Source organism: Paramormyrops kingsleyae, chromosome 15, assembly GCF_048594095.1.
Source record: "Paramormyrops kingsleyae isolate MSU_618 chromosome 15, PKINGS_0.4, whole genome shotgun sequence".
Taxonomy (NCBI): domain Eukaryota; kingdom Metazoa; phylum Chordata; class Actinopteri; order Osteoglossiformes; family Mormyridae; genus Paramormyrops; species Paramormyrops kingsleyae.
In genome coordinates this window covers 18,367,238-18,387,641 of record NC_132811.1, presented here as the reverse complement: position 1 = coordinate 18,387,641, position 20,404 = coordinate 18,367,238, and the positions used below count along the sequence as shown (strand labels likewise).

At 45.6% G+C, this 20,404-nt stretch overlaps 1 protein-coding gene across 6 annotated transcripts in view; it reads right to left on the bottom strand.

Moving 5' to 3' along the window:
• ralgps2 (Ral GEF with PH domain and SH3 binding motif 2) overlaps window positions 1-18,897 on the bottom strand; it is a 58,937-nt gene extending 40,040 nt beyond the window's left edge. Inside the window, exons 1-5 of one of the 6 annotated variants that reach the window (XR_002836073.2) lie at window positions 18,705-18,897; window positions 3,276-3,367; window positions 2,568-2,704; window positions 2,182-2,289; window positions 1,446-1,496 (exon numbers count right to left, since the gene is read on the bottom strand). Coding sequence is in view for 5 of the 6 variants with exons in the window: in XM_023794463.2 (XP_023650231.1) it covers window positions 1,446-1,496; window positions 2,182-2,289; window positions 2,568-2,633 (225 nt within the window). In the remaining variant the exon portion in view is untranslated. Of the gene's footprint in view, window positions 1-1,445; window positions 1,497-2,181; window positions 2,290-2,567; window positions 2,705-3,275; window positions 3,368-10,776; window positions 10,879-18,704 lie in introns of those variants that run through there. The other 5 variants (XM_023794466.2, XM_023794463.2, XM_023794464.2 and 2 more) reach the window with 5 other exon arrangements.
• Window positions 18,898-20,404: the final 1,507 nt, after the last annotated feature.

Here is a 20,404-nt window from a genome sequence, read left to right as displayed (position 1 = left end):
AGAGGGGAAATAATATAGAGTGGTACCTCAGTTCTCGAACTCATTAGAACTCAAATTTCTTAAAAGTCGAACCAACCAGTTCGGAAAAAAAATTACCTAGAGCTCCATCTGAATCTCAGAAGTCAAACCGTGAACGCCGACCTAAGATAACTTGTACGAGCGGGGAAATGAGTTACGCGGCACGTCTCTCAGCGGAAACAAAGGGTAATGCTTCAGTCCCAGCCTCGCATTCGCTGTGATAGCATCGTGCATGTTTACACTAGCTGAATACATATATTTAGACAGTAAAAATACATTTAGACAATGATAGATAGTAACAGTAGTTATATAATAAAATACATTTTAAAATACAGATTTCTTATTTTAATATTAATAATAAACCATTAATACGTTTAATTATAATAATATTGTTGTGCCGAGCGGGGACGGAACGGAGACACAGACGTCAGGGTATCGGGGGATACGGGGTTTAATTACAGGTAAGGCAGGCAAAACGCAGACGGACAATACAATGACCAGACTGGGGAAACAAACAAACGCGGACTAAATACAGAGGACTAATGACAACAACTAGAAACAGCTGATAACACGGGGATTCCACACGGGGTTAACGAGGGGGGCGTGGCACACGGAAGGAGCGGAAGATCGGGGCAGGACACATTGTTTTTTTTAACTTTACACATTGTTTGGATACATTTATTTTCTTACTTTACGAATTACTGTTTTGATAAATGTCCTTAGATGTGTTTAGTACAGTATATGCTCTTCTTAATTTATCCTGTTCATTTTGTGTTTAAATGCTAAAAAAAAAAAAAACATTTAGGTGTAATTTTTTGGGGTCGGGAACCAATTAATTGGTTTTCCATTATTTCTTATGGGGAAAATTCGATCAGAACCCGAACTTTTTAGGATTCAATCCGGAGTTCTGAACGGATTATGTTTGAGTTCTGAGGTACCACTGTACAATTAAGGTATCCAATGACTCCCACACCTAACAAAACACTAGTACACATTATGCATATGTACCTTTCTATGAACATGGCCTGGAGGAAAGTGAGGCAATCATCAAAACCTTAAATTAGCGACCAGTTCAACCTCTGTGGATTAAATAAGCAAGTATATGGTCTTAACTAGACTGGCAAAGAATGTGTCAATCATAGAAGAGGAGCTAATTCACTAAGCTTAGGCAATGCTACCAGCTACTGCATTATAATTTATTGAGATATTTATTCTTTTAGCATTATGGTGAGCTCATAAAGACTGAAGGGAATCAATCAGCCCCTCAAGTGCTTTGCTGCAAGGACAAATGGGGCGTACCAGACCAAAGCTTGTAGCACACTGCCCCCTGCTGGATACACTCAGCTACAGGTTCCAATGGAGCAGCTTCAGAAAACGGGGAGATACAATTCTACTGTGCCAGTATTAGGAAGGTGGCAACTACTCACCTCGGGCTGGATAGCTTTGAACACGGGTGCATCCATGAGTGTGATCTGGCCCTGAGAGAGAGAGAGAGAGAGGGGGAGAGAGAGCACTACATTTAAAAAAAAAAAAAAACACACATCTGATCCTCACAATGAATTTATGAGCAAAATTCATTTGTCCTTGCAGGCAATAATAAATAATAATAAAAACACAATTAAGAACATGGAATATAAGAGATGGGTCAGGAGGGGTAGGGGGAGCTGCTGATAGAGGAAATAGCACCCCCTGGGCACCAACACATGCACTGTGTTTACAGTCTAAGGCTGTTGAGCACTGGGCTGGGTGACTTTGCTCCCAGCTAGCAAATCTGACATGGCAGGAGCACGAATTCATGCCCTCCAAAGGAGGATGACATTAGTGTGTCCTCTTGGGATGGGAGCAGGAGGGAAGACAGCAGCCACTCAGCCAGGGTCAGGCTCTGTCCCTGAATAACACACCTCCTGAGCCAGGACCAGGGAGACTGGGCCCAAGAGCCTTTGCCCACCAGGCTGAATGAAAGACTATTACTTTTAACTTGTTTGTTTTATGTACGAATATTAAAAATGCAGACAACGTATTGTATCCTGCTAAAAGGAGACACCAGATTCACACCCTACAGGTTACTGCTGAAAAAATAAATATATATAAAAAATAAATATAAATAAAAGCAATAAAAGATTTCGTACAAAACGGCGAGACACAACCAAGAGGTAAGCTTACCGCATACTCATCTGGGGTGACCTTGAGGACGTCAAACACCACGGCATCAAAGCTCTTCTTAAGTTCAGAGGAGCCCCTGTCGCTGAGAGACTCCGAGCTGCTGCTCTTCTGGGAATAAAGGAAGACAGGTCAGCCATGAGACACCAGGAGACACCAGGAGACACCAGGAGACACCAGGAGACACCAGGAGACAGCCCTTCCAGCTCCAGGGTGAGGCAGAAGGGAAGAGTAGGCGTCAGCATTAAGATATCTGACCCGGAAGTGCATCAAACTCAAAGGGTCACAGATGTCTTCCGGACATGACACTGATCCGAATAAGGGTTCGGCAGCTTGAACGAGTGCCGAGGATGAATAGGAGCCGTGAGAAAGCGGAGTTACCCCCTCACCTCAGAGACAGGAGCGGTATAGGTGGAGACTTTCGAGCGCCCATCCGGGACATTCATCATTCCCATTCCATCAGTCGTTACTCCAAAAATGTCCTCATTGTCGTCAAACGCCACGTGCCAACAGGGCCTTTGCAAAGCTGTGGGCACACAAGATGAAAAGGCTTCACTGCGAGGAGCATGCCAGTGAGAATCATCTATAGCTAAAACCCACGGGCAGCGGGCGTGACCCCAACACCGTGCCTGAGAAGAGCGCGCCCAGGGGGACCCGCCCAGGGGGACCCGCCCACGTCGACGGCGCCGCCTCGAGTCACGGGCTGGGACCGCCAACGCTCCCGCAACCGAAATGCATTCTAACATTTCACCTTGAAAACTGACAAATACCTAAACCCGAAAATGAAAATAAAAAAAATATTTCTGAAGATTTGAAACTGTGTATAACGTCATTGGGGAAAAAAAAAGAATTTCAAAACTCATTTTAGCAACTACACTATTAAAAGAAAATTTAACTGAAGATCGGATTTGACCATCCTCACTGACAGAACAGGAGCACGCGGCAGTTCCCAAGAACTGCCCACCTACCCTGAGCCAGCACAGGAGGGGTACCCTGAAAGGGGGGGGGGGGTGTTTGGGGGAAGCCAAAAAGCTGCCATAGTAACTGTGATTAGTGGTCTGTATAGCAGATAGCAGGTTCTGATTGCAGTGACTTACCAGAGCCCTGTCATTCCAGCATGACGAGGCTCCCCTGCAGGCTGGCCAGCTCCTCACTGCGCTTTCTGGACAAGGATTTCGGGTTGGTCCTGCTGCGAAAAGCAGGAGAAAGCCCATCACTACAGGGCACACGGACATGAGGCATACATGGATCCGAAACCGAAGCCCACAAGGTGCATGACGCAAACCCAGAAGGGCGCATTAACCACAAAGTAAACACAGCAGAGAGGATGTTCAGTTTTTCATCACACTTTTTGCGATGTCTTATAGTGGGGAAGATTCCATAACTCATTATTAAAACAAAAAAGAAAAAAAATTCTAGAAAACAAAAATTCAGTCCGCTGCCATGCCTTGTGCTGCAGCTAGGTGGAGCTCTGACACCAAGCAGCACTTGGTAACGCCTTCTGAGCGCACAACCGGCCGTTTCCAGAATGACTGCTTAACCACCTAAGGTAGTGCTGATTCAGAGCCTAAATATGAAAACAGGCAAACCCCAGTAAGCTAAAGTATTTGGTCCATCAATGAGCGTTACACATGAACTCAAAACACGCCCCATTCACACTCACACAGCCCTTGAGGTGAGCTACCGGCCTGTATATACTGGATAAACAAAAAAGGTGGGACTATAAGGATCCCAGTGTGAACGGCGGCGCCCGTGAGTAGGTCAGTCAGTTCAGTCACACGTGAAGATGGGAGGACAGACGCCGCTCCCTGGAGAGCAACACACTCGCCTTCGGGCGTAGAGGCAGCATCACATTACAAAATACAGAGTAATCCATACATTCTGACACAGAGAAAAAGTTCAGAGGTGATGTAATGCCAGCGTCCTGTGGGTCGGAAACCTCGCGCTGCTTTTATTGACAGCATGATGACAAGTCCACCCCCCACCCCCAGCATGATGACACTTGACCTCCAGCCCTCATCTTCCACTGGCCATCAAGTTTTCACCAAAACTCCTTTTCTCCACATTTAACTAGTTAAAATTCTAAGGCACAAACTAAATCCACGGTCATGTTAGAGGTGCCCAGGATGATAAAAGTTTCCTGTCAAGCCATTAGGGCAGCAGAGCATACACTGGGTAGCTCAGGATTGCTGGTTTAAGTGCCAAAAAGGGCTTTTATGAGGGGGCAGCCCTGAGCAAGAACCCCCACCTGCAGAACTCCACTTAAAGATTTGTGGAGTTTGAGATTTGTGGAGTTTTTAAAATTAAAAGGTAGAAGGTATATAACTTCCTCATGCAAGGTGAATAACAAGCAAGCCAATAGTTACGTCACATTATTATCTAATTACATCACTTGTCAGTGTTGTTTGCGATTGCTTGGGGTTATTTTGAGTCAAATGCTGTGCTGTATTACGTGGAATTATCCCAGATTAAAAGTACATGCAGATGGGCTCACGCAATAAGCAATAATTAAGCCCGATTGCCGGCAATCTAGCCAAGGTTCTTCCCTCAGTGGCAAGCCAGAGGTGAGTACAGACAGCCATCTCCACGCAGGGAGTGCTCTCGTGTCTGGACTTGTTCACAGCGGAATCACCAGTGTGTGGTGTGACATGATCTGATCTCACTTGCCCCGGCTCTGTCCCGAGGCGACGGCAGAACGGTTACAGCCGGGGCGAGTCACCATGACAAGCTGGGAAAGCCAGGAGGACGCGGGCAAGCGCCTGCCGAAGGGGGCCAGGCCCAGGCAGGCCAGCGGGGCTCACCCCCATGAGTATTAGAACATCTGACCGGGTGACGTTATCTCCAGTCCAAACTGTGACATTGTTAATAATTTAGACTTAAGGTTTAAAGAGAGGCTCCAAGAAGGCGGCTGAATAGAAGCAGCCAAACCACTCCCTCTGCTCTGGGGGTTGGAAAACTGTGCATGTGATCGGAAGGTCGCAGGTTCCAATCCCAGGGTTGGTAGAGAGATGTCACTATTGGGCCCCTGAGTGACAGGCTGACCCGGCTTTCTCAAAAATGAACGTCACTTTGGATCAAATGGTCTGCTCAGCCTGGCAGCCACCACTTCCATCATCATTCACGCCCTCCCTGACTTGCCCCCAGCCCCCGTGTTCACAACTGAGAAAGGAAATAAACACTGCAAAAGAGAAGGAAGGAGACAAACACTCAGGAAGGAAGGAGTAGAAAAACACCAAACCTCCTGAACATCTCAAAGGAGAAAAACACTGAACACCCCGAAGAGAGGCCCTGGCAGGAGGTTCACCGATGGGCCCTGGAGCATTCACCAGGTCGATGGGTTCATGGGACGGGAGGTACAGCGACAGCCCGATATGGGGCATGGCAGCAACTGGCGTGCATCCAGAGGAGTCCCCAGGGGAGAGACCCAGAGAAGGTGCACCGCACCAGCTCCATACCTCGCCAAGCACTCCAAAGCCCCCACATGCCGTCACTCGCTGCTGCACCAGAAGGACGTGATTCGAGGGTTTCCATTGAGGGTTAAGTCAACTAGGTGCTCTGGCTGGCCTGTCAGGTTTTTCCACGTTTCCACTGGCTGGTTGAAGCACTCCTACCCCCCCGTGGGACCGGGAGGGTGTAAAGGAGGCTATCCACTTGACGAGGAGTGCGCTGGAAGAGCGGACGGCCATCGGTGCATCTGGTTCATCTGAGGTATTGTCAGATGACAGTTAAGCCACCTGAAAGGCTAAAAATAATGACAAAAGGGACTAAAGTGTTCATGAAAGGACAAACTTAACAAGCTGCTTCCACCAGTGAATATGCAGGGACATTGTTCAAGCCCCCCCCCCCTCTCCTGTCAGAGAATTTCAGCAGAGTTTTCTCACTTGGAGAGATTGGAAATCACACTACCTACATGTAGGGGAACCATCTGCTGCCATTTCATTTTTTTTTTTTTTTTTTTTTTAAAGGACGCCATTACAAAAAGGCGACAGAAGGCAGAAATTATACAGCTCATCAGAGACGAGTCAGCTTTCCAGAAATTCTCCAGGATCCAGGCCTGGTCTGTTAGGACGGAACGGACAATGGTATTACTGCAGAAAGTGCACAGATGTGTTGGACAATTGCTAGCCACATTTTGGATCCCAGGACATCACTGTCAACCACGACCACAATCCCTATAACTGCCTACTACTCCGACCATCAGTGTGCCTGGACAATGGAAAAAATAAGTCACACGAACATACTGGGAAGCAGCGCTTACCCAGAATCCTTAGGGGCACCACACTGGGGTCTATTTTGGCCCTTATCAAACACAGCGTGTGAGAGAACCTGTCAGCCAGAGAAATGATGGGTAATTATGTTCACTGAACCAATGGAGTCTGCGCAGAAAGCACAATGACTAAATTAACAGCATGTGATGCATTTACTATAGCTAGTACTTTCAAAGACTTAAAGCAGCAGCCTAAACATACTGCTCTCACACACACACACACACACACACACACACACACACACACACACACACACACACACACACACACACACATACACACATACACACACACACACACACACACACACACAAGTTCGTATGTGGAAACAACTTTGCAAACATGCAAAAGCCAAGAAATGTAAACGCTCTCGGTTGCTATAGTAGTGAAGGCAGGAGCCGGTCAGGCGCGAGGTGTGGGATGGTGCCGTGTTTATAACAGAAGGAGGGGAAGAGCAAGAGCCGGGGCAGGCGTGCGGAGCAATCAGCTATCACCAGGAATCCAGCAACCCGGCACGCCGGCCCGTGCCGCAAGCCTCTGTCAGTGTTGCCTGGCAACCAGTTTCTTCCCCCCCCCCACTCAAGCCGACCGGAGGGCCTTCCGATCCAAGCGGGGGTAGGAAGTCGAAGACGGCGGGACAGGCCGGGCGCTCACAGCACACACTGGGCGCTCACAGCACACACTGGGCGCTCACAGCACACACTGGGCGCTCACAGCACACACTGGGCTCTCTCTTGTCCCGTTCCGGACGACCCACCACTGCTTCCGACGTGGCTGCCCAGGGGTGCTTAAAATGTCCACACAAAAGATTCAGATGAAGAGCATTCATCTGAACGGCATGCCCCCCCCCCCCAGTTCAAAACTACGCATTTTTCCAGACTTTTCATGCTGAATGGAAGGATGTGTCTTGTGTGGCCCCAGGCCCCCATGCTAAGTAAACGGGTCGGGTTCTCATACGAAACCTCAGCTGAATTTTGGGTCTTTACCGACTCATTTACAGATCTTCCCCAGAAATGTGCCTGGGAACAGAGGCACGTCCAACACAATAATGAGTCAGAGAGGCAGCAGAGCTCTACAGGGCGACTTAGAGTCAAGCAAGAGTGTGCGGTAACTCGGGTGAAGTGAAAAGCGCGTTTTGGCAGAGTGGAGCTGAGCACCTGACCATCTATGGATAAAGTAATAAAGTCAGGGGCTCAGACACTGGCTAAAGTAAAGAAAGAAGTAAATACAGACACAGGGACCAATGCTACTAACTTTAAGGTCATTTTAAAAATCCCGAAAGATGAGCCAATGAACCTTTACTAAACAGATAAACCAAATCCTGTCAGGAGCACTCGCTGTAGAGAACACCAATATAAACAAAGAACACAGGTGAACTTCTGGCCTGTATGCCAATAAGACATTTCAATATATCAGTTAGTCTGAACACAGAGCCCTGTGAGGGTTTCCACAGGACAGCCACGCAATCTGAGTGGAATAAAATGAGATAAGGATACTCTTAGAGCATAATTAAAAGAAAGGACAAGAACTTTTCTAAGCCCGCTGAATCCAAGACTGCTTTGCAAACAACACGAATAGGCACCAAAAAACAGTGCTGTTATTATCTGTACATCATTATCTGCTACAAAAAAGTGTGGCCAAAGTTCAATGCAAAAAGAGAGTGGAAAAGAGCTAAACACAAAGCTGGTCAATGGCTGTCATGGGACAGTATTTGGACAAAACAGCAGGACTCTATGGGGTTAATGTGCGCCTTCAGACTAATGAACCTCCCCAGTCCCAAGCATGAAGACAGTGAGCATTCTGTATGCGGGCTTTTAGATGCAGGGGGGCGGGGAGAAGCACAGCGGCTCCTCTCATGTTCATGCTGTACTTCTGGAAACAATCCAGCTGATGTTTTTATGTAGTTCAGTTTGTTTGATGAACACCTCTCTGATAAAGAGAAACCAAAAACTGTTCTTATCCAGTTCCACACTGTCCTACCGATCATTAATGACCTCACAAAGGGATACTGTATGACTGTGTTTAATCAGGCAGCTGTGTTGCACGGCAGCAAAGCCTAGTTGGACCGTTTCAGAGTTTAACACGAAGTCCCCATGCATGTGCTGATCACGTGTCGAGACTCCCAGTGTGTCACACTTATTCTATGCACACTGCGTAATTATTTATTGCATATAAATTATACAAAGGTGAAAAGAGCCCTTGCAGACAATATCAGACACCAGATTCGCAAAACTGACAGGAAAACAGCACTTGAGAGCTGTCTCATGTTGACAACAGCCTGACGGACAAATAGCAATTTGATGTAGGCTTCTTATTCACCAATAAGATATTAGTGATAAGTGATTCACCAACATCGAGCACAGTGATTCACCAATATCTACATGGGGGAAGATAGAGAAAAAATCTGGTCACAGCAGCACCGACAGTGAACCTTCAGGTTATTTTTAATATGTGTTATTTACATATTTATCTTTTTGGGAAATGTGATATGGAGCCTGTCTTGCTGATACATTAATGACTAACTCAGAACAGGCCCCTGATTTACTCGGAAACTGCAGCCTGAATCCAGCGTAGGTTTGGTTCCCAAAGCAACACGGACCTGAAATCGCAGGCCCTTCACAGCACGGCGCTAGCTAACCTCGGAGCGGCCCTCGGCTTTTTTTAGCCGCTCAGCCTGCTGGGTAATTAGAGCGCAGGCTCCGGCGACAGCCCGCTCATTACTCACTCCGTCCTCGGAGTGACACGCTCCCGCTGCTGGAGCCCAGCTCGCTCTCTTGCTACGGCCTGCGGCAGGCACTGCGCTTCCCACCGGCACTGGGGCTGGAGCCAGACCCACGCAGCAGCACCAGAGCATGTTTAAACCTCTGCAAATTCAGCGAACTGGCTGAATGTGATCCATACAGGTGAAGGAGCCCAGAGGTAAGGTACGCTGTACCCTCCAGCCACCTGCAGCAGCCACACAGCGCTTTGGAGAGCCACACTTCAGGTGCCACAGGGGAGTATCCAGCCTGGCCTGGATTAGGCTCCCATGCCCAGGATCAGTCTTAGCGTATGGTTGGTACAAGCAGGAAGAGGCATCCCTCTGCGGGTATGAACGGCTTTCATCACGTCACTCCTCAGTGAGAATGAGGCACATCACAAGGGCAAGAGAGTCAAGATCAGCTTCTGCGAATATGCCGTGTCCTTCACTGTCGAGATTGAGTCATTCTGTGTATGATAATTCATGCAAATTTAAGGCTGTATAAAGTTATGAGTAACTGCTGTGACTTGACAGAAAAAAACTCAATTTTTTCTATTATTTCTAAAGGGAGCTACATATAAACATATTAAACAGACAACAGACTGCAAAGCTATTCCTGGCCACTATTCTAAGGTTCAGATCTGCCTGGCAGTACAAATTAAAAACCAAATTAATGTGAGTCACTAAGTGTAAATGCTTCTGTAGAAAGACTATGTCCTGCATGAATATGAATTTAATACATAATAAATCTTCCAGTCTTATAGAAATGTACTGTTTTAATTTCACACACTTTTTTCTGCAGAAATATTTGATCGAGAATTTTTTTCCCAAAATTTCAGTTCACAGTTAAAAAGGTATACCTATACACTCACATCTACAGACACTGCTCACAATACCTCTCTTGCTAAATACAGAAAATGAGATTTTGTAGTATACAAAATGTTGTAGTATTAACATTTTCTGATATTCCAGCATCTTAATTCTGACAAGACAGTAGTAAATGTGGAGTGACAGGTCTGATGACAGAGAGCTGAGGGACAAAGAGCCAAGAGCAGGAGGAGGAGGAGGAGGAGGAGGAGGAGGAGGAGGAAGCAGACAGATTCTTCAAGCTCCACAAGGGGAGACACACAGCAGCTTGACAATGTGCAGGAACAAGCGACGCTGGCAGGCGAGGTTTAAATGCCGTGCTTTCTGTTAGCATGCATCGCTGCCTTACTCCCCATTAATCATCAAAGCGACCGAATGCGCAAAAAAGGTCATTAGTATTTAGCTGCAAATTAATCCCGAAGCAGTTTTGGCAAGAATTTAGTGCATAAAAGCATCGCATCAGCCTCTCGAGAGCTGGACTGGACAACACCTCTCAATCAGGTTTATGAAGTGCCAGTATCTGAGCAATACCTTCATTTACATTCAGACACCAATACCAGGAATCAGTGTTACTTAATTCAACATTAATGCACAATTAAGTCTTAAAATAAATAATAAAATTAATTGTCCTTCTCATGCCAAAATGTTCTGGTACACATCAGGTATCAGGGAGCGCCCTCTACTTTTGTCTGGTCTCAGTAGGCAAGTAAAATGCAGCCTAACCTGGTTATGGACAGAGAGCATTCGGCCGAGGAAGGGGGGCACAAACAGCGTCACATGACTCCCTCAAGCGTCCATAGCAGCTCAGAGGAAAGCAGGGGCGGGAGGGCTCACAACTTGGGGTGCCTGGAGTCCAAGTGCATGGGAGATAAGAACATCCACCCCAACATGAGCACTGCAAACCTGGGCTAGCTGAGGGGCATGCGGGGGGTGGGGGGCAGAGGGCATGCTGTTCTCTGCTTAGCTACATGGATGGCTGCCCTACACACAAATCCAGTCTCTGGGGAACAATAAACCAGTCTGTTACAAAGTCAGATAAAGACAAGGCCGGGATGACAGCTCACCACTTACCAAGCGCAGAACCACTGCGGTAAATCCACCATGCTAAAAGGGAGTCATCATCAACGGCAAGAGCTCATATTCTACAAAGTCCTAATGATCAAACTAAAAATTACAAATCCAGAAAAGACTTGAAGCCAAGCCACCACCATGAAACAAAAAGCACTAATTGCAAAATGCTCCTTCCTTCCATGAAAGATCTGAATAATCAGTAGTGAGGCTGCGATGCTTTCCAGCCAATCACTGGCAGGATTAATGGTGGCGCCGCCCACAGACCATCTCCAGCAGAACAATGTTACAGTGTGTTCCTGTGTGCATGATGCCGCACAGTGAATGGACAGTGGAACAGAGAGACAGTCTAATGAAAGTGGGGTGACAGCTGCAATCTTAAACAGCTGTATCTCTTTTAGCTGCCCCACCTCCCCTCCCTGAAAATGCCTCAGAGACTCAGCAAGCTCACCGCCCCCACAAAGCACACAGATTTACCATGAAGAAGAAAGCAGGGCTGCCCGTCTTCATGCACACACACGGGACATAGACACTTATAAAAATACATCTAACATTGTAATTTTGTCCCCTATTGCATCATTTGTTAAAGTAGCTTCCGGAGACACTATAATTGCTCTGAGTCCGAACAGGAAGGGACGGACCAACACTCTGTGACCTTTACAGACGCTCGCGTGTTTCTCCAAGCGAGACCTTCTGACTGGATTTTGAAGGTCCTGGGAAACGCACTGCAGCTCCGCCACACAAGAGGATCCACTGACAACAAGTTTATAAATAATAAACACACAGAGACATTGTTCAGCCCAACTCTGGATCCCCAAACGGCAGCACTCTACAAGCTCCCGGTGCCCAGGGCTTGAAAAAAAGGTGATTGATTCAGACAGTTACCTGGTGATAAGTGACATTCATCTGACAAAATCAGAGGTGAATAAAATTCAGAGGCAAAGCTATGAATTCCACTGAACAGGAACTTCTTTTTAAAGAACTAGCCATGTCACAGAGACCTGTTAGCTGGAAAAACCTGGTCTGAGCACCTTGCTCAAGTTAATCATATGTACTGTATAAGTAATTATTTTAATTAGCGCGTCCCCATCGCTGCACATGACTCATACAAATATTCGTAATCACAGCCGGCCATCTTGCCTTCTTGCCAAATATCATGAAAGTACTATGAAGAAGCGGCAGGTATTACGCAAAGGAAGATGGACAGAGCAGGGACAGTACAGAACCATTCCTGTTCAGCATGGATATTAGCAGGTCGCCTCGTTACAAGGATAACGAGTGGCAGCAGCTCAGGGACAGACCCCAATTAAAGAGACCAACCCCCATTAAAATGTACAACAGCTCTAAATTGATCAAGAGACATTTAGCTTCCATTTTTTACTGAATTTAATACATTTTAAAATATACTGTTTCAATACAACTATTACCATAGTAATAAGATAGGATATTGCATTAAAAATGTACACTCAACATTTCCCTCCATACGTAGTCAGAGTGGCGTCAATCTTTAAACGTGATCACAACACACTTTAACAAATGTGCAGGTGTTGGATGAAAGTTAGGAGTACCTGCCAAAATCAGATATGCAAAGAAGAAAATTTCCAGTAAATCATAAGGTTAAAAACACACACAACTGTAGGTGAGCCATATTAGGCAAAATGCTGGATCGTGGTCTGATTTAAGTACCTCAGGCAAACTGCCTAATGCTTCTGGAGGGAAGGGAAGGGAGAGATCCCAAAATTTGTACCACTATTAGTTGAGAAATGGCCTGTTACAATTCCTATGGAAAAGTTCCTGAATACTACAAAGAACAGTAATTTATTTGTAGTGATGTTAATATAAAAAGGGCTTGCCTGCACAACCAGCACTGCTACCCCAACTTGAGGTTGGGAAAAGGCAACAATCCATTCCACCCCCCCCCCAGACTAAAGAAGTCAGATCTGACCTACATACCTGTACATGTACTTCTTGTGAAAGCCCGCCTGGAGACATGGGACAGGGATGTGACATCCGTGATGTGGATCACCCAGTGGGACTGTCCCTTTTAACGCATTTTCATTCAGCATCTCTAGGTGTCACGGCATTTTGACAAGCCTGTGGCGTACTGGAGCTACTGCAGCTTCATCTTAAATACAAGATGGCTGTCAAACTAAAATATGCACTCTCCCTTTGGTGAGTGAAAAATGTAAGGCAAGCTTTCTCCTGATGTGGTCAATGAATCTGGATTCACTTTTTTTCCAGTTAGTAAATGTAAAGCTAAGCAAAATTACTGTAATTGTCATCATACCAGAAAATATCTGGACACAAGCCTTGGGGAAAGACCAACCACATATTCTGTACATGGTCGAGGTGAGCCTGAAATGTCCACCAGGCAGGGTGAGCTGACATGGGGAAAGTGCCACAGTAACAGAAGTATAATTGGTCAAGCTTTTAAATGAGATATTTCCTGTTCTTTCAGGGTAACAAATGAGTCACATAATAAAATTCAACATACACACTACTTAAGGACAAATTTATACACCAGACTGCACAAGCAAACCAACCAAAACTGAATGAAGAAAAAAAATGTTAAAATACAATCTCTAACAGGTAAATAAAAGATATTAAATAGAACTAAACCGATAAAAACCAAAGGAAATAATCAACAGCTGTTCCAAAATGCTTAGGTCACAGTAAGCTGCAGAAGTATTCAATCACCATGTGAAGGGCAAGGCTACTGAATTCACAATGTATAGACTGCAGACTCACTGATTGGGCCTGGTTATTGGCTCAGGAATCTACTAGAAAAACAAAACCACCAAAATGCATATAGCCCAGCCATGAAATGTTTAGATAAAGAGATATCAGTTTTCCAAAGATTTATACAGACAGCCATGTTTCACAAACATTGTATAAATATACCCACTCAGAAATCCTTGAGTGACAAAGCCAATTTTATAGTGTCACAATGCTTTTTAAAAATATGTTAACTTATATAAATTGTGGCACATTTCATCATGCCTTTTTATTCATCGAAACTTCACAACCAGAAGATAGATCGATGTTTTCATTAAAAACTTAAGGTTAATTCCTGAATGCAAATATCACTAAAATAAACTGTGAAAACTGCCACCCTCTGAGTAGTAAAACGTTGATGGTGTGTCTTATTCCAAGCAAATCTTCGCACTCAGTATGGAAATTTATCCCACGAGACGCCAACTCATCCCAGCACAGATGCCCTTTCCTCAAGCCCTGGGGTCTAGAATCAGCCACAACACCGGCCCCCCACCCCCAGCAACTCATGACAAGTTGAGAAAAAAAAGCCACAGTGTCAAAATTATCACATATGCAGCTCCCCCCCCCCCCCCATTGGACCTAGGGCTGTGGCTTATCTGCATCTCAGCCGGTCTCAGACACTGCAGCTCAACACTGACAGAGACATGGCTGCGTGGGTGAGAGGTCAGCATGTGGCAAAAAATAAATCACATAAAGAATAGAATAATTCAATTAGCAGCCTTACAAGCCAGAACACGAAGCCGTATGCTGCTGAACTTCCACCAGGAATGACTCTCCAGCACATTCTTTGAAATGTGATGGAGCCAAATCTCTAGACACAAACCTTATGGTCCATATGACCAGGACCTGAGGATCCAATCAAAAGGCCCTCTCTCCAAAGTCCTGGTGAAACCATTACTGTAGCTTAACTGTGGCTCCCTATGTCTCAAATAAACGAAAATTATACTCTTATCAGCCATTTTCGCAGTGGGCCAATGGGATTGAGGGATATTGGCAAAATTCATCATGAGGGACCCACCCCCACTGGCAGAATTTATCATGGGTATTTATTTATGTGTGGTGTCTGCAAAAGCCAGGGCCAATTCTTCATCCCTGTCCAGCTCTGCTCATATACATATGTAAGGAATTAAACACAGTGTTTCTCTGGGTAAAGCAATCTTAAGGGGAACACATTTCTGATCCGATGTACTTTTATGTGCTACATGGGTAACTGTCCATCCCACTAATCTCTATCCACCCTCACACACAATCACATACTAGCCACCAATAGTGACGATATATTTTCAAATCTCATGGGATGCAATGTGTAGACCCAATGACATTATCTAACAATCAATGGCACCCCCCTCCCCAAAATCATGACAGTGTCAGGCTGAGACCACCCCAGCTCCACATCTGGAGCGGCATCCATCAGGGTTTCCCATAATGGTTCCAGCCGATCCTTGTCTTTTAAGCACCTGCTTTTTTTTTTTTTTTTTTTTTAAACCAGCCTAAGCGAAACCAAACAGGAGCTTAACCATGACGGGTCATTAGTGCTGATGAAGGAGACAGGGCCTCTTACTCACATCCAATAACTAGACAACAGTAATTACTTCTAACTGTACAGTTAAATTGCTCCAGTTAAGCCAGTCATAATTACACCTCTGAATGAGATCCAGAAGCTCTCTTTGCTTGTAGGATGGCCGACCGTAACTGAACGTCCCTAAGACAGCTGCAGTGAATCACACAAGCAAGCCGACTGTGGCTACTTCACGGGACCAGCAGACCCTGTCCTCCCATTGGCTCACGAAGAAGCTTCAGTTCTGCGAGGCAGGGTGGAGGTCTCAGCCCACATATCACATGTGAAGCTACCACTTTCACAACCAGATTGTTTAAAACCTTCATTAAACTAAGAATATATTATTGTATGAAATTTCATATCAACTTTAATATATCAGCTTACAATCTTTCTAATAAGTGGGGAAAAAAAACACAAACAATGTGACACTGCTTCCTGCGGTAGGATAAGGTATTTGAGGCCGTCCTCAGGGCATTAAAGTGGCAGGACTACCTGTCTCTCTCTCACACTCACATAAACATTATATTTGCTTACTTACGTCAGGAGAAACAGATGAGTTCAAACTGTCCTCTGTGGTTTCCCCCACAGCTCCTCTATTACCAAGAGTGCTTGGGGGTGTCACCGCAGAGAAGAAAAAAAAGTCCAACGAAAGACTTGGGAGGTTCATGGAAGAATTGGGCAACACGAGGTTACTCAAACGGCAGGAATTGCAAGCGGCTGCGAAGCCGGTTGTTGGGCACCATCGAGCTGTAATCACTTAAAAACTGCTGTAGAGCAGACAGCTGTATACACACCCACAAGGTTTTTACAGAAACCAGTTGTTTTTGTAATAAAAATGAAAGCTTTGAGTTAAACAACCCTGCCCCATACAACAGTTACAGTTAAAATGCTGACAGAAACAACCACAAAACTGCACTGACATGGATTACTGGACAATTGATGCTTGTTTTGAATGTAAATCAGAAGATACAAAATTATTTTATTTTTTTGACACAATAGCAAAACTTCGTCAAGTCCAAGTGCATTGATATGACTGTTAGTTAACTGATGCTCCTAGATGACCTTCAGCTTTGGCTGAGCCTTAGCTTAATATCAAATTAATATGTGAATGTGCTGCAATGTATTAGGTATTCAACAAGACAGTAGGGAGGTATCGTATCTGATAGATAGGAATATGTATATTGTATATTCTACTATCCAAGTTAAAACACTAAATCTCCAACGATAGGCACTGAATCATTTTTCATTTTCTTATTTTGTGTGCTGTACTACAAATGAGACATTTCAGCCAGGACAAATACATTTAAAGTTCTTCAGAAGAAAAATCTACTAAAAAATGTACAATTAATTCCAACAAATGGACTTAAGAATTATACTATACATATTTTATAATAATGCTTAGTTATAAACACATAAACGACAATCATTATAGCTACATTTCCCCCCAGATTACCTTCAAAATGCAGCCATATGTTCTCCTTTAAGCATGGGGACCGTGCACCACAGGTACATGGTGAAAGACAAAAAACAGCTTCCTGTTCACTGCACTAGACAGCAAGTAACACTGGCAGACCACAGCGCAGTTAGGGAGTCTCACTGGAACCTTCACACTCACAGCCCTTCTGCCGTTTTATCAAGGTAATCAAGCATTTCAGTATCAAATATCAACATATTCATGACTATACAGAGAATTACACAGAGTCATCTGTGCTTATCACGTTTATATTGATGCATAACAATTCAACAAAATACAAATCACAGCATGCAACACACACACAGCAAAAACACCAATAATGATGAAGAATCTTTTGCCATATAATAAAACTAGGACAGAGACATAGTAAAAAGTCAAAGATCAAAACATTAACTCAAGATAACCTTAGGAAAATCTGCATATATACACTATATGAAAATATATGTCAAGCTTGCTGTAAAGGACAGGCCACATCTTATATCAATCCCTACGAGTTCCATTTCTTCTGCCGCATATCAGATGATAGTACAAGTGATTTACCTGCTTGAAATCGGCACATCTACCAGAGTTTAAGTGAGTATAAAGCCCCCCGTGACCGTACGCCGACCACAGCTAAATGGCCGGCTGCCAGGTGTAGGGGCTGGGCCGGGGGCTACACCGTATACCCAGAGCAAAGCCTCAAGAAAATCGACTCCTGATTTGCGATGTAAAAACGACCCACGCATGTCCGCAGCCTGGGAGCGACCACCCGCCTGAAAACGCCCCCCCTCCCCCTGCAAAAACAAAACACCCCCAAGGATCTTACGCTACTATGCAACCATAGCAAAAACATAGGACTGATTTGATTATTTCCTATTGCACTTTATAGGTACACAGACATTAACACCGGCTACAAGCAATTTGCACAGCGGCAGCATTACAGCAGCAGCTCATTAACAAGCTTGTTTGGTGTTTAAATTTACCAGGCACGGTGTTTATCCGAAACCAGCAGCCAAATTAGAAAACAAAGCACTTGCACCCCACGAGATTAGAAATGAAATACACAGGAGAGTAATTATTGGCAACTTCTTAAATATTACTAAATCTCAGCAAAATCTCTGGCCATACAACACTTATATAAAAATTAGGGCGTAAGATTTAAAACATTACAGGGCACAATAAACGGCATATCAGTGCACATTAAAGCGGGGTCTTAGAGATGCACTTTTGAAACGCCGGCTTGCTTTATCCCCATAACCCCACCTCGGCTGATAAGATGCTGCCAGACATGATATTAAAACACATTATGTTACGTCCCGGTCTTCCAGTGTTTCGTGATTCTTTCTCCCTCTTTTGGAGAAGCGACATGGGGAGTCTGTCGAAGGGGCCTAGGACGACCGGGAGGGCAAGGGAGGACCCGACGGTCCGACATACCGGGAGCCTGAAGCACGAGGCCCCGAGACAACTCGGGGTGGGTGGGGGGAGGGCAGCGGGGCTCCTGAGCCGGGGTTCGAAAAACACCAACACACGGTGCGGAGTGGCACAACGTTTAGGCTGCGGACGGCAACGGCAGAACGGGAACCAGGTATCCGAAAGGTGGACACTAAGTCAGCTAAACAGTAGCCCAGAATCGGACGGGTGGACGCTAAACGAGCCTGCACGACAGCGATAAAAACCGACGAGCCGGCTCGGCGTCCGCGGTCACCCGCCACCGCAGAAGCGCTAATCCCCGCTAGCCGGGCGGCTAACGCGCAAGAGGTCCCCGCGAGGCGGCGAGATGAGAGGCGACAAGCCGACCTGCTGGGGGTAACGCTCCCGCGGGGGGCTCCTTGAGTACGCAGCAACCGGTATCAGAGGTCCGACAGGGCGAGCCGAGATCTGGGCGATGGGGTGAGTCTGGCGCTCCGCTACGCACACGGTTTCAATGAGAGGAGAGGAGGAGGATGAGGAGAAGGTAGCCGGGAGAAGAGCAAGAGGAGGGGCCAAGAGGGGAGGAGGTGGAGCCCAGCCCAGCCCAGTACCCATTTCCAATAAGGAAAGAGGGGGTAGGAGGAGGGGCCGGGAGATTTGGAGGAGGGACCGGCAGCGGAGAAGGAAGAGCTTGGCGGAGAGTGGCCGGGAGGGGAGTAGATGGAACCCCGCAACCACATTCAATGAGGGAAGATGAGGAGGAGGAAGAGGTGGCCAGGAGAAAAAGAATTGTCAGGGGGGCGGAGGGCTGGGCTGGAGATGGAGTCTGTCTCCACCTCGCATAGACAATTAGTTTAGACCCATTGTCGGCCAGTTCACATGGCATTCTTGACCTCAAATTTCAATAAAAAAAAATGATTGTTGTTATTTCTTTAAGGGTGGCACAGTGAGTACCAGTCACACCTACAGGGTTGTGGGATTGAATCCTACTCCTTCCTTGTGCGTTTCAGTTAACATGCTTTCCCTGTGGTTACTTTCCCTGGGTACTCCAGTTTCCTCCCACAGGTCAAACATATGAAGTTAAGTGTAATGTCTTTTAACTGGCTGCACACTGTGTGCATGCATGTGCCCTGCAAAGGACTGTCAGTCCCTGAGAAGAATTAGCATCTTATCCTCTGATAGGCAGTTTGAAGATGAATAGATGATAGCAGCATAAGGTTGTTAAAATGGAGATCTGTTTATTGTAGTGATTTTTCATTCTTTTTGACCTTCACATCCGCCAACTTCATATCAGCCGACCTTTATAACCACCTCAATCGTCTCTTCTCCATCCAAAGAGCAGCTGCTCTATTTGAACGCCCCTCCACATCTCTGAGCTCCTCACCCTGTCATGGAGAGTGAGCCCAGCATCCCTGCAGAGAAACCGCATTCTGGCCAGCCATGCTCACCATCTTGTGCTTTCGGTCATTATTCACAGCTTAGCACCATAGGCGAAGATAGGGACGTGAATTGTCCAATAAACAACAAGTCGCGTCTGACAACTTCACCTGTGCTACAGCGCCCAAACATCAGAGCCTGTAAAATCATTGTGACTGTATGAGGCACACATAGTACAGTGTTTTATAATAAAGTAAAATATTTAAAAAGGTTTTAGAATGTACCTCAGGCAAGACAACATATACAGACTGTCTAAACTATGACACCAAAATGAGTATTCATTCCTATTTGCAAAAAGAGAGAGAGAGAGAGGTAGAGTAAAGAGAGTAAAACTTTAAATAATTCGTATTACAGTCCTTGTTATTTATCTCAGGGTTAGCATGCTGCCTCGGGATTGTGGGTAAGATACCTGCTCAGATTTTGTACATTGATTTTGCCTGTTTTCCACACAACTGCATGATTTTCCTGTAGCAGCTCCACTTGCCTCCTGCAGTCGAAGGATCCGAATGTGTCTTGGAGTCTCATGATTGTCTTCAGTGTCTGCTCATATATGCGAGGCTGCGCCCCATAATGCACTGGGATCTTCCATGAAGCTGTATTGGTGAAGCAGTTATTCCAAATTATGGAACAGTTTACATTTCAGCTTTATA